We start from the raw sequence: 19644 nt of genomic DNA, 5'->3' as shown, positions 1-19644 counted from the left end.
TTTTCCTCCATCTATTGAGTTGATTGGGTAATTTTTGTTGTTTTTTGTTTTTTGTTTTTTTTGTTCTATTGATATGAAGTGAAATTCAAATCAAATATAAATAGCATTACAGAAGAAACAGCTGACCATGAAAATATTGACCTTGAAGCTCTTCCAGAGACTCTTGAGGAAATTTGTATGCCAAATATATCCATGTAAATGAAGAAAGTGATTGTGAATAAAAGGATGAAGACATTTCAGAGGAGTTGATACTTGCCAAAAGCTTCACATTAAAAGTGCAAAGAACAAAATGTTGGAAGCTGATCCCAACTTAGAAAGGGGTATGAGAATTTGACAAAACACAGAAAAAAATGCTTGCTCATAACTTACACGATGAGAAGTTCAACAAACTGCTTTTGGTGAAGTTGTTCACTAAAAAATAAAACACTTTCTTCTTTTTTTTAATATTTATTTATTTTTGAGAGGGAGAAACAGAGTGTGAGCAAGGGGAGGGCAGAGAGAGAGGGAGGCACAGAATCCAAAACAGGCTCCAGGCTCTGAGCTGCCAGCACAGACCCTGACACGGGGCTCAAACTCATGAACCGCAAGATCATGACCTGAACCAAAGTTGGACGCCCAACTGACTGAGCCACCCAGGTGCCCCTAAAACACTTTAATTCTTAATGTGTCTGGTTTTTGAAAGTATTATTGTTAAAATTTGTTTATTTATATATAATCTCTATTTATATTTATAATATGTATTATCTCTACACCCAACATGGGGCTTGAACTCAAGACCCCAAAATCTAGAGCTGCATGCTCTTCTGACCGAGGCATCCAGGCATCCCAATGTTCCTAATGTTTTAGATTGTATTATATAAATTTCATTTTACTATATACATTTCCTTATATGTTTATAACTGATAGGGTTTTTTAATGTTTTGATAAAAAAGTTTACAGGCATGGAGTAATTGCAATTTTCCCCGTTGATTATTAAGGTTGCTTTGTGTAGTTTAAGGTATTGTACTCCTGGGCAAAGAGAGGACTGTCTCTGTTATATTATGACCACTAAATTATTACATATTTAGACTTCATTAGGTTTAAGAATGATATCTTAAAATTTTTTTTAATGTTTATTTATGTGTTTTTGAGAGAGAGCGAGTGTGATAGAGAGCAGGGGTGGGGAAGAGAAAGAAGACAGAGAATCTGAAGCAGACTCCATGCTGCAGGGCTCCAACCCATGAACTATGAGATCGTGACCTGAGCTGAAGTTGGGTGCTTAACCAAATGACCACCCAGGCATCCTGATATCTTTTTTTTTTTTTTTTAGTGTATTTATTTTGAGAGAGCGAGTGTGGGGGGGAGGAGCAGAGAGAGGGAGAGAGAGAATCCCAAGCAGGGTCCACACTGTCAGCCTGGAGCCTGCCATGGGGCTTGAACTCAGGAACCACTAGATCATGACCTGAGCTGAAATCAAGAGTTGGACGCTTAACTGACTGAGCCATCCAGGCCCCCAGAGAGTGATGTCTTATTACTTTTCCTATTTCCTTACCATCTCTTCTCAAATAATTCAGTTCTAAAGCCTATGGTGGTGTCAGTAAGATAGATAAGCATATTAGAGCAGCTTAGAATGTGATTGTAGGGGCCAAGAAGAGGGTACCTATACGGGAGGGTACCCCAGTATAGAGAATGGTTACATGTAGGTGAACTGATAAAGTAAGTAAATATAGTAAGGATAATGGCAGCCACATTTCTTATTGTTAGAGTTACAAATATGTACTTACTCAAATTTGGAACTGTTTGAGTTTATCTGATAAAAATAAGGGGGAAGTTTGATGAAGAATAGGGTATTTAATCTTCAGAATATCTCTCCAGAAAATACTAATTAATTACAAAGGCACAATGGATGACTTCACAGTAGGGAAGCCTGGCAGATACTCTCTTAATCAACTCATCAAAGTTATGGAAGAAATGAAATCATGTGCATTTATATGCAGTAAAATAACACAGCATGAAGAACATCAGCCAAACTCAATTGAGGAACATTCTAAAAAATAACTGGCTTGTAATCTTCAAAATTGTCGATGTTGTGAAAGTTAAAGACTGAGGAAACTGTTCCAGATTGAAGGAGACCTGACACCTGATCTAATGCATGATTCTGTACTGGAAACTTTGGTGTAAGAGAGCTTACAGGGGCAGTAAGAAAAACTTGAATGGAATCTGAGGATAGTATAAACGTTAATTTCCTGGAGTTGAGGGTTGTATTGTGATTATGTAATTTTGTACCATGATATACTTGTCCGTAGGAAATATACACTAGCATTTTTGAGAGTGATGGGTATCATGTCAGCAACATCAGCTCTTTGTACTGTATTTGCAACTTTTTTGTAAGTTTGAGATTATTTCAAAATAAAAACTTTTAAAACATGATCTAACCATTTTACTTAAAAATGTCCATCTTTATAATGTGCTCAATTATTTTTAATGAAAAATTTTAGAGGTTTTTCATCAAAAAAGAAAGTATACTGTTTTCCAAATTATTTTAGAAGTTATATGAGCAAAAAAGTTAGAATACCACTGGCCTGGAAGAACTAACTTCCTTCTCCATGGCTCTTGGAAAATGAAATAGTTTTCTGAACTCCTCCAGGGCATTTTCTCTGCTCTGCTAATAAGCTGTTAATAGAAAACACAGTATACTTGGGAAGTGGGGGTGGGAAGGTTTAATTCCTGGGTTCAGGAATAATACTCTAATACCCATTAGCCAGTTACTTAACCTCTCTCTGCCTCAATTTCCTTATCTGCGGTAATACAGGTATACTTAGCACAGAGCACAACACATAAAAATGCCCATAAACACTAGCTATTATCAGTATTTCAAATTTTTTTAACGTTTATTTCTAATTTTTTTTAAATATTTATTTGTTATTCAGAGAGAGAGAGAGACAGAGCATGAGCAGGGGAGGGGCAGAGCTTAAGAGAGACACAGAATCTGAAGGAGGCTCCAGGCTCTGAGCTGTCAGCACAGAGCCCAATGCGGGGCTTGAACTCACAAGCCGTGAGATCATGACCTGAGCTGAAGTCGTATGCTTGACAGACTGAGCCACCCAGGTGCCCCTATTATCAGTATTTCTAAAGTCTGAGCTCTCAGAGGGCAAGATTCACACCTTACTCATAATTTATTCTTTATTCTTATTTTTTTTTAACGTCTTTATTTATTTTTGAGACAGAGAGAGACAGAGCATGAACGGTGGAGGGGCAGAGAGAGGGAGACACAGAATCGGAAGCAGGCTCCAGGCTCTGAGCCATCAGCCCAGAGCCCGACGCGGGGCTCGAACTCATAGACGGCGAGATAGTGACCTGAGCTGAAGTCGGACGCTTAACCGACTGAGCCACCCAGGTGCCCCAATTCTTATTATTTTTTAAGGTAGGCTCCACGCTGGGGAGCTCGACACAGGCCTTGGACTCACCACCCTGAGTTCAAGACCTGAGTTAAGATCAAGAGTTGGATGCTTAACTTAGTGAGCCATTAAGGCCTACCATATTTTTTTCTTTTGATTTTTAGAAAAAGTTTATTTATTTTGAGAGAGTGTGTGGGAGGGGCAGAGAGAAAATCCCAAGCATGCTCTGCACTTTCAATGCTAGGTGCCCCGCATCTTACTCCTATTTTATTCTCATTGTTTCTGTCCTAGACTGTATCAGGTCATCTTTTTTTTTTTTTTAATTAAAAAAAATTTAATGTTTATTTATTTTTAAGAGAGAGAGAGAGTGTGAGTGGGGGATGAACAGAGAGAAGAGGGAGACACTGAATTCAAAGCAGGCTCCAGGCTCTGAGCTGTCAGCACCAGCACAGAGCCATATGCTAGGCTCTAAATTACGAACTGTGGGATCATGACCAGAGCTGAAGTCAGACGCTTAACCTTAACCAACTGAGCCACCCAGGCTCCCCTCAGGTCATCTTTTTTCATCTTCTTCCTGTAATGTATCACCCACATATGCAATTGTTTTCTTCCTAATCTATAAACCTGATCATGTCATTCTCTGTGTTCAAGCTGGTTTCCCAATGCTTATAGGATTAAGTGAAAATTCACTGCCACAACCAAATAACATTCCTGCTTCCACACCATAGGCTCAAGGAGGGTTTCTCCCAGCTTGCTTTCACACTTTAAAGCCTTTGATCCAGTTTTGCTGTGTCCGAATGTCCTTTTCTCCCTGATCACATTCTATTCATTCTTAAAAGTTGATCTCAAAAACTCACCAGACTTTCTCACAACCAATTAGTCGTCTGCTGTTCTATAATATTATAACTCCATAATGGCCAATCACATTTTGTTAATAATTTAAAATCTTTCTGCCCCCCCTATAGGTCACTCATTCACTTACTCAGCAAATATTTACGGAACATTAGATAACAGGCTCTGCGCTCAGCACCGAAAGTACACCTGTGAATAAGTCAAAATTAAGTTCTCATGTGGTCAAGTGAGAAAATAAGAAAAATACCAGGTCGTGGTGAGTGGTGCACAGAGAATGTCGAGTGAGTATGATTAGCTGTTCAGTTTTTCTGAAGTACTTTTAAGCTATGAATTCGAAAAAGCCTAAGCGACAAAGGGGAAGAGCTGTCCAGGTGGCGCCAACAGCTGGTGCTAGGGCCCCCGAGACAGGAAAGAGCTGGTGGTGCGGCTGGGGCCACGAGGGGGAAGTAGTGTGTGCCGCTGGAGCAGCTCCGGGTGGTGGTCCCAGATGGATGTTTACAAAGGCTACGGCGGCTTGATGTAGAAGGTCTGAGGGCAAGAGAAGGCAGACGCAGATTCCCACCCTTCCCGTGGATTCCTCGGACAGCACTCGACACCCTAAACGGGCTTCCCCCTCGGAACTTCTCGCCAGGTCTTTTCTCCCCGGCTGTAGCAGGGGATGACAGAAGCTCCCTGCACTGGTTGACGGGACGCAGGAAGGAACTTGGATACAGCAAGACACGCAGAGGCCCAGGCTGGGTAGCGGAGGAGGTGCGCAGCCTGCCTCGACTGGCGGAAGAGGCGGGCGCAAGAGTTCGTCTGGGACCTGCCTGGCCCCGATGCTGCGCATGCGTGCGCGCGTGCCCTCTTCGGTTAGGGACCGGGTCCCCAGAAGGGGCGGGGCCGGCCCTCCGCGCCGGAAGGGGGTTGACTGGGCGGGGCCGGGAGGTGGCGGTGGCGGCTGCGCGCGCTCGCGCGCGGGTGCGAACGGGGAACGCTGCGAGGGCCGGGCCGGGCGGTGGGACGACGGACGGCGACGATGGCCGCGGCGGCGGGCGGCGGCGGGCTCGGGGCGGCGGCGGGCGCCGCGGGCGCGGGAGGCGCGGCGGCGGCTGCGGGCCTGGCCGTTTATCGGCGGAAGGACGGTGGCCCGGCCAGCAAGTTTTGGGAAAGCCCGGAGACGGTGTCCCAGCTGGATTCGGTGCGGGTCTGGCTGGGCAAGCACTACAAGAAGGTGGGTTCGCGCGCCCGTGGGGACTAGGGGCCACGCGACGGGAGCCCGGCGCAGCTTCTGGCCTCGCGGGCCTCGGGCCGCCCCTCCCCCCGCCCCCCCCCCCTCCGCGCGCCACGAGGGACAACAAAGGCAGGCGCCCGGGCCCGCCACGCCCCCGCCGTCCGCTCTCGGCGCCCGCGCGCCCGGGGCTCCACCGGGCCCTCGGGGCCGGGCCTCTGGGAGTTCCAGCACGCGGGCGAGAGCCACAGCTCACTCTAGTGTGCAAGGGGCAACTGGAGCTCTGCAAGAGGGAGGGCGTGAATCTCTTTTGTTAGCTGCATTGGGTGTGGGAACAGTAATTTTTACAAACTGTCCGAGCCTGTGTTCTAAGAGCAGCTTCAAGTTTTGTTTATAGACTCGTCTTCAAAGTCAAGTGAGGTAGCTAATGGTCTCCTACCTGTTGTTCATTTGTTAAAGAATGACTTTACGATTGTACTAGGAAGTTAACAGACTGATATTATAGATGATAGACTCGATGAGCACTGATACTAAAAAATGATAGTTTTTACTTGTACTTTTAGTTCCGTATAGTGTGCGCACAAGAATTAACGTTCACTCGTACCTAATGTGTTGCTTAATGAGGCCTTCCCTGAGAACCCCGTTTATATTAGATTGCCCCACTTCCTATCACCTTTATTTTCTTGGCACCACTATCTGAGATAATTTTTTTTTTTCATTTAGCTGTTTCTCCTGCTTTGGGGAGGTAAGTTCCGCTGAGTCAGTGGTATTGAAAGTTGTGACTTAATCTCTTATTTATCACAAGTGTTTTTTAACTTCCCCTTGCAGATACGTAGGAATGACTCCCTTGGAAGGTGTAATGAAAAAAAAAAAAAAAGGTGTAATGAAGCAAACAGCCCAGATATTTCTCCCAGTGGAGAATATCCACTCTGCCCCAGATTTCTGAGCACTCTTTTCAAGTTCCTGAATTCCCCCTTTGAGAACCATACCACTGGGGCAAGGACCTTGTCAGGCCTCTTCACTGCAATGCCGCCCCTCAACATGGTACTCATTGCCTCGCCCTTAATAGTTGCTTAGTAAATATTTATTCAATGAATGAAAAGGTGAAGTAGTGTAGGAGCCTATTCATTTGAGTTCCGCAGCTCAGGGGAGTCTGTCAGCTTTTGGAGGTTGATAGGCAGGGGCAGGATGTTGTGTTCCTTTGACCTTACGTTGTGTGCTTTCAGAAATGACTGTTTCTTACAGAAGTTTTAGGAAGTGAGAGACCAAATATATTTTTATTTATGATATATTTTTAGATAATTTGACTTCTGCCTAAAATTTTGCAGTCACATTTGGGATTCCCAGTTTTTGTCATCTGCATGTATGCAGACAAGAATATTGCTCTCCCTAATACAGTGATAAATTGGTCACTTTTCTTGTGTAGGCAGCAGAGCTTCTAGAAGTTATGGGAATTGAATATATATTGGGTTTTATATATATATATATGGGTTATGGGAATTGAATATATATTATGAAAGTGTTATTTTTTATCACATGCCCTTCAGCCAATGCTTTGGGTTTTAAATTCAGTGTATCTTAATGTAGCCTTGCCCCTCCCCTATTTGGATATCTTTATTGAGGTATAATTGACATATTAGTTTATCAATGTAGTTTAAAAATTTTTTTTTATGTTTATTTTTGAGAGAGAGAGAGAGAGAGAGCGCGCACGCGTGCATTAGTGGGAGAGGGTCAGAGAGAGAGGGAGACACAGAATCCGAAGCAGGCTCCAGGCTCTGAGCTGTCAGCACAGAGCCCAATGCGGGGCTTGAACTGACAGACCACGAGATCATCACCTGAGCCAAAGTTGACAGCTTAACCGACTGAGCCACCCAGGTGCCCCAAGTTTATCAATGTAGTTTTAGCAGAAATATGAGGAATATTCCTTTGGATATCAAGGAAGAGAAAGGAAAAAGAGAAATAGTCATTTCTACCTCCAAACTTTGTGTGCATCTGTTTGGGCCCAGTTCTAAGAGAGCAGCTGAAGGCTTGGTTGTGTTTGGTGGGCGAGGAAGTGGTTATGAGGCTGGCTCAAGGATTTGTCTTAGAGTATTGAGGCCATTGGGTGAATATTCTCAGGGTTTCATAAGGCCAGAGTATATTCCCTGGGTCCCCTCCAATTCAGAATTGTATATTCCTTAGACCTGACACCCAGAATCCTGTCAGCCTCAGAGAGTGGTGTTTGGAGTGGTGAAAGTATTAGCCAGAACACCCTATATATCTCTACTTGGTGTACACATTGTTGGGTTTTAACTAAACATTTCTGTAGCACTGAATACTGCATTTTCAGATTCATAAATATCAGCAATTATGAAATAAATATGACATTGGTAGTCCCATTTATATTGATAAGTTTATCCATGCATTCTGCTAACAACTTGGCATCTAATCATATCTGGGCACTTAAACCATAACTCACTGAAATTCTTACAACAGTCTTAAGTAATAGATATTTATTTAATTTTATACATGAACGGAACCCACAGCTCCAGATTTAAGTGACTTCTCAAGATTACAAGTAGGAATGGCAGATTTAGAATTCAATGAAGGTCTTCCCTGGCTGTAAATCCCCTTTTTTTTTTTTTTTTTTTTTTTTTTGCCACACTTAATGCCTCTCATCAAAGAACTTAGTGGAATGTAGCGGAAAATGTAGTGGTAAAGGTAGGCATAGACACCTACTTGTAAAACTCACGTGGTTTCAAATTGAAAGAAAACTTGTATTTTTATTTTCTGTGTGTCCTTAGTAAGTGCTCTGTCCATGTTTGTTCAATGAATGAATGAATGAACAGATTAACTAGGAACCTATTTGTTTAAGCTTTGTTGATAAATTTGGCTCAGCAGCACACAAAGGAGAGTGAATATTTTTTCACTGGAATGAGCTTCAGCTAGGCCAAAGAAGTCCAGAGGAGGTGACTCCTGGAGGGAAGCATAGGGCAGTTACCTATTGGCTTGAAATTGCGTTTTTATTTTTTTTTTAATTTATTATTATTTTTTTTTAATTTTTGAGAGAGAGAGAGAGAGAGACAGTGCAAGTGGGCGAGGGGCAGAAAGAGAGGGAGACACAGAATCTGAAGCAGGCTCCAGGCTCTGAGCTGTCAGCACAGAGCCCAACGTGGTGCTTGAACTCATGAACCCTGAGATCATGACCTGAGCCGAAGTCACACGCTCAACTGACTGAGCCACCCAGGTGCCCTGCATTTTTATTTTGTTTTTATTATTTAGAGAGCGGGGAGAGGGGCGGGGGGGGGGGGGGAATCTCAAGTAGGCTCCATGCTCAGCACAGAGCCCGACATGGCGTTTAATCTCACGACGCTGGGATCACATCAGAGTTGAAAGCAAGAGTCAGATGCTTAACCAACTGAGCCACCTAGGTGCCCTGAGGTTGCATTTTAAGTCCCAGCTGCAATGTAGAAGCTTGTTCATCTCCTGCCTGAGCTGCCTTCTTTCTATTATTGGGTACATGTCTTTCATTCTAACTTTGATGAAGATGAGAGCTGTATTTCTGAGTATAGTTTCTGAGTGGTTTTCAAATGATAACACCTCACTGATCTTAAATTGATTCAAGTCAGATACCTTGAAGGTGAAGTATATCTGTAAACCATTAAGATCCCAGGTAAGTTTCTTCCTGGTTTGGCTTATTCCTTAAAATAAGATTTAAGATGTCAGGATGATTTCAGGATGATTTAAATCTAAGGGTGATCACTAAAACAGACCAGATTGCCTAAGGAATGCATTTCAGTACTCTTTACATAAAGTATTTAACAGTTAAAGACAGTTTTTTGTTTGTTTTATGGGACCTTGGCTGCAATAGGATTGTTCAGAGACAAGTTGAACTTTGGATACTCAATGTTATAGGTAACATAAACAGATGCATTGATACAATTTTCTAAACTTAGATCTTCTTGCCATTCTTAATCAAAACACTTCAGACTAAAAGTCTTTGGTTGTCTTAAGTAAAACATGCTGTTGAACTTCTTTTTGATCAAAAGATAAAATTATTATTTAAATTCAAGTTAGTTAACATATGGTGTAGTATTGGTTTCAGGAATAGAATTCAGTGATTCATCACTTATGTACAATACCCAGTGGTCATCTCAACAAGTGCCCTCCTTAATGTCCATCACCCATTTAGCCCATCTCCCCATCCACCTTGTTTGTTCTCTGTATTTAAAGAGTCTCTTATGGTTTGCCTCGCTGTTTTTATCTTATTTTTCCTTCCCTTCCACTGTGTTCATATGTTTTTTTTTTTTTTTAATGTTTGTTTATTTTTGAGAGAGAGAGAGCTTGAGCAGGAGAGGGCCAGAGAGAGAGGGAAACACAGAATTCAAAGCAGACTCCAGGCTCTGAGCTGTCAGCACAGAGCCTGATGCGGGGCTCAAACTCACGAACCATGATATTATGAACTGAGCTGAAGTCAAATGCTTAACCAACTGAGCCACCCAGGCGCCCCTGTTTTGTTTCTTAAATTACACATATGAGTGAAATAATATTTGTCTTTCTCTGACTGGTTTATTTTGCTTTGCATAATATCCTCTAGTTCCATCCATGTTGTTGCAGATGGCAAGGTTCCATTCTTCTTGATCGCCCAGTAAGATTCCATTGTGTATATATACCACATCTTTATCCATTCATCAGTTGATGGACATTTGGGCTCTTTCCATAATTTGGGTATTGTTGATAGCACTGCTATAAACATTGGGGTGCATGTGCCCCTTCCTTCAAATCAGCATTTTTGTATCCTTTGGATAAATACTAGTAGTGCAATTGCTGGGTTGTAGGGTAGTTCTGTTTTTAACTTTTTGAGAAACCTCCATACTATTCAAAAGATAAAATGATTATGACTGAAATAGTCTATAGTCATTAATTTTTGTTAATCAGGATTCAGTGTTTTAAAAGCTGTCAAGAGCCTTTTATGTTAAAAAATTTTTTTTGTTTATTTATTTTTGAGAGTGAGAAAGATAGAGCACGAGCAGGGGAGGGGCAGAGAGAGAGGGGGAGACACAGAATCCGAAGCAGGCTTTAGGCTCTTGAGCCGTCAGTACAGAGCCTGATGCGTGCTTGGACTGACACATTGTGAGATCATGACGTGAGCCGAAGTAGGACACTTACCTGACTGGGCCACCCAGGTGCCCCAAGAACCTTTTATGTTTTAGGTGATATTTTTGAAAGCTTTTGAAATGAGCTCTATTATAGCAGTATGGGATGTGAAGAGCATTACACTTTGGAAGTTGTGAGTTCAGTACTCTTGGCTGCTAATTGGTGGTGTCCTTGAGCAGATGACTTGATTCCTGTTTTAATTTTCCATTTGTAGATTGGGAGTAAGACTAACTCCCATAAGACTGTTGTTTGATTCAAATGAGATAGTAACTGAAGATGGGATTATGTAAATTTGAGGTGATAATGATACTTTTGTGTACATCCCATGGTGATCTTGCTTCATTCTTATTGGTTAAACAGAATGTTAATTTTAGACATTTAAAAGTTGATTTAAAAACTTTAGTGGTATCTGGCTGACTCAGAGCATGTGACTCTTAACCTCAAGGTCGTGAGTTCAAGGCCCACATTGGGTGTGGAGCCTACTTAAACAAATAAAACGTTATAGTCCTACATTGGCTGCATTTTCAGTGGGTGTGAGGTATGGTTTACACTAATGCATTGATGTAGCAGTTTATTTATGAATTAAAAATGTTATGTTTCTAATTTCTTTTTTTCTTTTTGAGGGAGGGAGAGAGTGCAAGTGCGAGTTGGGGAGATGGGCACAGAGAAAGGGAGAGAATCTCAAATAGGCTCCACACTCAGCATGGAACCCGATGTGGAACTTGATCTGATGACTATGATATCATGACCTGAGCTGAAATCAAGAGTCGGATGCTTAACCAACTGAGCCACCCATTGCCCCGGAAAAAAAAGTTTCTAACCAAGGTTAAATATTTTGTAATTTAAAAATTGGATTTTAAAATAGCTAAATAATACTGAATGGACTTTGAACTTGGCCATCTTTATTCTGAAACTATAAGGTTGTCCATATGAAACTTTTACATGTTTTTTGTATTCTGAATGACAGTGTATCAAATGAAACGTGCATAATAGTGTAATTTAGAATGTATATGAAGCTATGTATGTAACAGTTACTAAGTTTAGTTTTTGCCTGAAGGGTTGATTTGGTTTTTGCTGACAACCTTCCTGTAAGGTGGTGTCTTTTTCAGTTTCAGGATTTGGCATTGTTCAGTGATCTGCAGGTATCTGAAAGATAAAAAAGTTAGGCTTATTAGTCTTTCGTGCTTTACGATGTGCAAGAAAACTGCAGTACATTGTATGACTCCTTTGAGAAACCTATACTTATTAAAGATAATAAAGTTACCTTGTGGATATATATTCCATATTTTGTCAGTTCTGTAGGATACATTTGAAGAGTCTATTAAGATAATTTGAGGGGTGCCTGGGTGGCTCAGTTGGTTAAGCGTCTGACTCTTGATTTCACCTCAGGTCATGATCTCACAGTATGTGAGTTCGAGCCTCACATCAGGCTCTGCACTGACAGTACGGAGGCTGTTTAGGATTCTCTCTCTCCCTTCTGTCTCTATCCCTACCCTGCTTGCTCTCTCTCTCAAAATAGATTTAAAAAAAAAAAAAAGATAATGTGAGTGTTACAAATTACTTACCAATTGAGTATTATTTGTTAAAAGATTTACTATGTTGAATAAATCGGAAAAAACCTGATACTGAATTTTCACTTGAAAGTGTGTGGTTCTTAATTTTTTTTTTTTTTAACGTTTATTTATTTTTGAGACAGAGAAAGACAGAGCATGAACGGGGGAGGGTCAGAGAGAGAGGGAGACACAGAATCTGAAACAGGCTCCAGGCCTTGAGCAGTCAGCACAGAGCCTGACGCGGGGCTCGAACTCACGGACCGCGAGATCATGACCTGAGCCTAAGTCGGCCGCTTAACCGACTGAGCCACCCAGGCGCCCCGAAAGTGTATGGTTCTTAAAAATGTAAACTTGATAGTTTTTGTAGGAATTGGCGATGTAGGAAACGGAAATTGTAGTAGTTTTTAACATTTAAAAATTGTATAAATGTGTTTTAACTTTTGAGTTATAATAAACTGTATTCTTAAATTTTTTTTTTTTCAACGTTTATTTATTTTTGGGACAGAGAGAGACAGAGCATGAACGGGGGAGGGGCAGAGAGAGAGGGAGACACAGAATCCGAAACAGGCTCCAGGCTCTGAGCCGTCAGCCCAGAGCCTGACGCGGGGCTCGAACTCACGGACCGCGAGATCGTGACCTGGCTGAAGTCGGACGCTTAACCGACTGCGCCACCCAGGCGCCCCAATAAACTGTATTCTTTAAGACATAGTAATATCTGAAACAGATTTTTTAAAAAGTTTAGGGGTCCTTAGGGTACCTGGGTGGCTCAGTCGGTTATGTATCCAACTGTTGATCTCATCTCAGGTCTTGATCTCCTGGTGGTTGAGTTCAAGCCCCTCATTGGGCTCTTCGCTAGGTGTGAAGCCTCCATAAAAAAAAATGAAATAAAAAGTTTAGTGGTTCTTTTTTAGACACGATGTTTAAAAATTTTTTTTTTAATGTTTATTTTTGAGAGAGAGAGAGACAGAACTCAAGTGGGGGAGGACCAGAGGGAGAGGGAGACACAATACAAAGCAGGCTCTAGGCTCTGAGCTGTCAGCATAGAGTCCAAGGTGGGGCTCGAACTCAGGACCCACGAAATCATGACCTGAGCCATAGTCAGACGCTTAACTGACTGAGCCACCCAGGTGCCCCTTAAACACTATTTTAAAAAAATGTTTATTGATTTTGAGAGAGAGAGAGAGAGAGAGAGAGAGAGAGAGAGAAAGAGCATGAGTCTGGGAGGGGCAGAGAGAGAGAATCCCAAGCAGGCTTCGCACTTTCAACACAGACTTAGGGCTCAAACCCACGAACTATGAGATCATGAGCTGAGCTGAAATCAAGAATCAGATGCTTAACTTACTGAGCCACCCACGTGCCCCAAAAGTTTAGTGGTTCTTAAAGTAGGTTCCCAGTCTAGTTGTGTCACCTGGAAGTTGTTAGAAATGCAAATTCTTGGGCCTGACCTATTGAATTGGAAACTCTGAGTAGGTCTGAAATTTGAAAATATTTTAGATCAACAAAACTGACGTCTTATGTGCTTAATGGTATGAAACTTGTTAACATTTTTTTGACTGGTGTTCTACTTTGTGGTCTTATGGAAATGTGTTTTGATGGAATACACTTCATAGAAAACTTAAAAAAATTTTTTTTAAATGTTTATTTTTGGGAGAGAGAAAAAGACAGAATGTGAGCAGAAGAGGGGCAAAGAAGAAGACACAGAATCCGAAGCAGGCTCCAGGCTCTAGGCTCTGAGCTGTTAGCACAGAGCCTGACTGGGGCTCCAACTCACAAACCGTGAGATCACAACCTGAGCCGAAGTCAGACACTTAACTGACTGAGCTGCCCAGGCGCCCCTAGAAAAGAAAACTTTTTATAAGGATGACAGAGGAGTTGTCTAGAACAGGAATAGGCAGAATTTTTCTATTAAGGGCAGGAGAGTAAATATTTTAGGGTTTGCAGGTCATGTCATCTCAGTTGCAACTGTTCAACTCTGCTGTTACATGAAAGCAGCCATAGACAGTGTGTAATGAATGAGTGTGCTGTGTTTGGATAAAACTTTACTTATGGACAGTTAAATTTGAATTTCATCTAATATTAGTGTGTCAGAAATATTATTCTTTAAAATTTCTTTCCAGCCAGGTTTTTCAAAAAATTAAAAATAGAACTATCCTACAACCCAGCAATTGCACTACTAGGTATTTATCCAAAGGATACAGGTGTGCTGTTTTGAAGGAGCACATGAACCTCAATGTTTATAGCAGCACTATCACCAATAGCCAAAGTATGGAAAGAGCCCAAATGTCCATCGATGGATGAATGGATAAAGATGTGGTACACACACACACACACACACACACACACACACACACACACACAATGGAGTATTACTCAGCAATCAAAAAGAATGAAATCTTGCATTTGCAACTACGTGGATGGAACTAGAGGGTATTATGCTAAGCGAAATTAGAGAAAGACATATATGACTTCACTCATGAGGACTTTAAGATGCAAAACAGATGAACATAAGAGAAGGGAAGCAAAAATAATATAAAACCAGGGAGGGGGACAAAAACATAAGAGACTCTTAAATAATGGAGAACAAACAGGGTTGCTGGAGGGGTTGTGGGAGGGGGGATGGGCTAAATGGGTAAGGGGCATTAAGGAATCTACTGAAATCTTTGTTGCACTATATGCTAACTAACTTGGGTGTAAATTACAAAAAAAAAATCAAAATCAAAAATAAAAGATTACCACCCTAAAGAAAAAATTTGTTTCCAACCATTTAAAAATGTAAAAACTGTTCTTAGCTTGTGGGCTACAGAGAAACAGGCAGTGGGCTAGATTTTACCAACCTTTGGTCATGTAATATAAAGCATGTCAACAAAATACCAGTCTTAGCAAAGTGAACTGCATGCTGGTTGTTTGATTTAGAGTGGAAAGCTAATGCACCTGAATAGATAAAAATGTGGGAGGATACTAAGCTTTAAGAATTGCCTTTTTGTATCATGCTTTATCTTTGCTTGGCAGTAGTACAAATTGAGAGCCATTCAATCTAGTAACAGTAGACTGCCGCTGATACCATTTTGCCATATATAAATCACTTAAAAATTATTTGTTGTAATAGAAACTTACCTCATTAATCTTCATATGTTGGATGATACTGGGAAAGAGGTTTGTTCCAGGAAGAAAAATTTGTTATCTTTTCAATTTCAAGGAGGTATAGATGTTTTTTCCTGCTCAAAATTGGAGGTTTAACAAAAATTACTGAATGTATTGGCTTTTCAAAGTGATATTGAACATTCAATACCTAATTAAACTTTTATATTTAATTTATGCTTGCTGATTTATGCTTTTCCTGTCATGTTGCCCGTTATCTTTCCTTGCTGTGGAACTATCTTGCTGTCTTCCACTAGTTTGACCTTTGAACATTGTCGACAGCCATGCGGATAAGTTTTCACATGTGCTTGTTTAAAAAAATGTTTTTTGTTGTAAAAAAACAACAGAATTTACCATCCTAACCATTTTTAAGTTTACATACATCTATTTTTTGATGCATAAGACTAACCATTTTATTATATTCAAAACTTCGTGCCATAAAATAACCATTTTATTATGCTTAGAGTTTCTGTGTGTCAGGAATTTAGAAGTTTCTGTGTGTCAGGGTGCAGTGGGGACAGTTGTCTCTGCTCAGTGATGTCTAGGGCTTCGACTGGATAGATTTGATGATTGGGGATGACTTGACAGCTGGGGGCAGAATCATCTGGAACCATTTTTACTCATGTGTCTGGTGGTGGTTCCATCAGTTTTCTGGAATATCAGATGGGGCTTCTGGCCATAGCATATCCAAGTGGCTTCTCTGTGTAGCCTGTGCTTCCTCAAAGTATGATGACCTTTAGGTAGTTGGACTTCATGGTAGTTCAGGGCTCCGAAGGTGACTTGCCCCAAAGGACTACATGGAAGCTGTAGAACCTTTTTTGACTTATCCTCAGAGGTTCACAATATCACTTTTTTCCCCCTATTGCATTCTAACGGTTCCAAGTTCATCATTAAGGTTGGTCTTGATTCAGCAAAAGAGGGCATACACCCTACTTCTTTTTTTTTCTTAATTTTTTTTTTTTTAATGTTTGTTTATTTTTGAGAGAGAAAGAGGGAGGGAGACACAGAATCTGAAGCAGGCTCCAGGCTCTGAGCTATCAGACACAGCCCGATGTAGGGCTCGAACCCACAGACCACAAGATGATGACCTGAGCTGCATGAAGTCAGACACTTAACCGACTGACCCACCCAGGCATCCCTGTATACACCCTGTTTCTTAATGAGAAGAGTGTCAAAGAAATTTGTGGGTCTGTTTTAAAAACAGTACAGTCTACTCTCTCGTCAGAAGTTATTTATATTCATCTCACATAACAAAATACATTTGCTAGTAGGTCTCATCTCACTACAGTGACTGTCAGGCTCAAGTTTGAGGTTTTGGATCTCACCATCTACTTTAGGTCTAGGTGCACACGAGGTGACTTGGATTCATTGCTAGGACATGGTTTCTCTCATTCTGAAACCTGTTAACTAAAGAGACAAAGTTATTTCTCCTCACCGCCCTCAGTATTTGTTTTTTGTAAGCTCCTTTACAGCAGAGAGCATGGTTCAGACCTCTGCAAATCTGTCACCTTGTCAGTGCTTAGTATGTAATAGGAAGTAAGGGAACATTCTCTTCCACACGATTGTCCTAGATTTTGAGTTCCTGTCTTTATCTTGCAGTATGTTCACGCAGATGCTCCTACCAACAAAACGCTGGCTGGGCTAGTGGTACAGCTTCTCCAATTCCAGGAAGATGCCTTTGGGAAGCATGTCACCAACCCGGCCTTCACCAAACTTCCGGTAAGTACATCAACTTACAGTAACACTGGGGAATCAGTGGTTTCTGTACGAAGTACTGTCTACAGCTCTTTCCTTTACTGCTACTATCCAACAGAAATAACAACAAAAAAAGAGCCTCAACAGAATTTTACCTATAGAATATTACCGTTTTTTAAGTGTGGGAAACTTCTCTTTCAGGAGTCATTTAATATTTGCATTAAACATCATAACAAGTATTTATAGACTTAACATTTTAGTATGTTGTAGTTTTCCTTGTAGTCTCTACTATACTGAGTCTTTTCCATTCTTTAATTCAATTCTTGTGGCTAGGATACTTTTTTGTGGAATTTTTATCTTCTGTAGCCAAGACTCTTCTGAGCTTGTGTGAAAATTTAATTCTGTTGTCCTTGCAATTGATACTTTGATAGTTTGGTCTCAGTTATGCTTTTTTTCCTTTTAAAATATGTAGGTTTTGTTCTTTCATTTTTTTATGTTTATTTATTTTTAATAGTTTATTTTTAATAATCTTTAACCAAGTGTGGGGCTTGAACTCATGATTTCAGAGATCATGAATCACATGCTCTACTGACTGAGTCAGCCGGAGCCCCGGTTTTGTTCTTTCCTTAACATTTGAATTTATAGACAAGTTTGATACTTGATTTATTTTTGAGAGAGAGAGAACGTGCATTCAAGCAGGAGAGGGGCAGGGAGAGGGAGACAGGATCTGAAGCGGGCTCCGCACTTCAGTACAGAGCCCGATGTGGGCTTGAACTCATAAACTATGAGATCATGACCTCAGCTGAAGTCTGATGCTTAACCTACTGAGCCACCCAGGCGCCGTATTAAACTTTCTGTTTTAACAGCCCATTGATATCTCAGGTATAATTGAGAATAGGAGATAGTGTATGTTTTTTTACTGGTCTTTCAGTAAATGGATTTAGTTTGCTTATCATATTTTTGTTATCCAGACATTTTATTTATTTATTTATTTATTTATTTATTTATTTATATTTTTTAATGTTTATTTTTGAGAGAGAGAGACAGCATGAGCTAGGGAGGGGGAGAGAGAGGGAGAAACAGAACTCAGAACTCAAAGCAGGCTCCAGGCTCTGAGCTGTGAGCCCAGAGCCCGACATGGGGCTTGAACTCACGAACTACGAGATCATGACCTGAGCCGAAGTTGGACGCTTAACTGATTAAACCACCTAGGTACCCTCCAGACATTCATTTAGTCAGATAAAGAATTGTGGTATTTAAAAAAAAAATTTTTTTTAACGTTTATTTTTGAGAGCGAGAGAGCATAAGGCAGAGGCAGAAAGAGAGGGAGACACAGAATCCAAAGAAGGCTCCAGGCTCTGAGCTGTCAGCATAGAGCCTGACATGGGGCTTGAACCCACGGACCGTGAGATCATGACCCGAGCTGAAGTTGGCACCTGACCGACTGAGCCACCCAGGCACCCCAAGAATTGTTTTTTGTTTTTAAGTAATCTCTACCTCCAACATGAGGAAATCTCTACCCTCAGTATGGGGCTTGAACTCACAATCCTAAGATCAAGAGTCACATGCTCTATTGACTGAGCCAGCCAAGCATAGAATTGTGTTTTTTGAATCAAGTTAGGAAGCTTTCACTTGTAGTGATAAGAAATTTGGTCACGTGTTCTTCTAGTACTTGTATGGTTTCATTTTTTACACTTAATTCTCATCTGTTTAGAATTTGTCTTGGTATTCAGTGTGAGCGATGGATCCATTTTTTTTCTTATGATTATCTGGTTACCCCAGTGACATTAAAAAGTGCTTCTTTTCCCCCATTGATTAGAACTCAACAAGTAGGTCTGAAGCATTTGGTTATTTACCAAGTTGTGAGAATTTAAAGAGCAGGGTGGTGTATTGTCTGTCGTCGGGGGGCTCATGCTCTAGTGAGCTGAATGAATAAAGCCTTTGACTTTCCTGGTGATCTCAGGTAATGTTTTCCAGGGGAAAGGACATTTGAATTTGAGACCTCTGAGAGTTGAGTATGAGTTCTTCAGGGAAATGCTGGAGGATGGAATTTTCAGGTAGTGATAGCAACATGTAAAAGCATAAAGGCTTGAGAAAATGTGGTACTTTACAGTTGCAGATAGTTCAAGATTAAAACTGAGGACAATAGGTAGAGAAATGGGCTAGAATCAGTTTTTTTTTTTTTTAATTTTTTTAACGTTTATTTATTCTTGAGACAGAGAGAGACAGAGCATGAACAGGGGAGGGGCAGAGAGAGAGGGAGACACAAAATCTGAAACAGGCTCCAGGCTCTGAGCTGTCAGCACAGAGCCCGACGAGGGGCTCGAACTCAGGGACCGTGAGATCATGACCTGAGCCGAAGTTGGACGCTTAACCGACCAAGCCACCCAGGCGCCCCTAGAATCAGTCTTAATAGGCCGAGTTTACTATGCTAGATGTGTGGTCTTTATCTCGAAAGTGATGGGGAACCACACAAGAGAGAGAGTGAAAGGTGGCTTAGTTGATTCTGGGTTTTAGAAAAATCCCACAGGCTTCAGTGTGAAGAATGGATTGGAAGCTGTTGAGATTGGAGGCTTTGAAAGTTTTGCATGAAGAATCTGCTCTCATAATCCACTATAATGACAACCTGCAGAGCAAGCAGTGGATTTAAAGAGGACAGAAAGGAATTGAAAGAGTTTAAGGG

At 41.2% G+C, this 19644-nt stretch overlaps 1 protein-coding gene across 5 annotated transcripts in view; it reads left to right on the top strand.

The window, feature by feature from the left end:
* Positions 1 to 5032: 5032 nt before the first annotated feature.
* The window catches only part of SMARCC1 (SWI/SNF related, matrix associated, actin dependent regulator of chromatin subfamily c member 1), a 173726-nt gene continuing 159114 nt past the window's right edge, over positions 5033 to 19644 (top strand). For 3 of the 5 annotated variants that reach the window (XM_047094682.1, XM_047094681.1, XM_047094680.1), the window contains exons 1-2: positions 5033 to 5080; positions 16866 to 16985. In XM_047094682.1, coding sequence (XP_046950638.1) covers positions 5048 to 5080; positions 16866 to 16985 — 153 coding nt within the window. In that variant the 5' untranslated portion in view covers positions 5033 to 5047. Of the gene's footprint in view, positions 5081 to 5247; positions 5443 to 16865; positions 16986 to 19644 lie in introns of those variants that run through there. The other 2 variants (XM_047094678.1, XM_047094679.1) reach the window with 1 other exon arrangement.

This window comes from Lynx rufus, unplaced genomic scaffold, assembly GCF_022079265.1.
Source record: "Lynx rufus isolate CCGP_SWC_20201006 ecotype Redwood Valley unplaced genomic scaffold, mLynRuf1.p SCAF_4, whole genome shotgun sequence".
Classification (NCBI taxonomy): domain Eukaryota; kingdom Metazoa; phylum Chordata; class Mammalia; order Carnivora; family Felidae; genus Lynx; species Lynx rufus.
This window is presented reverse-complemented; position numbering and strand designations above follow the sequence as displayed.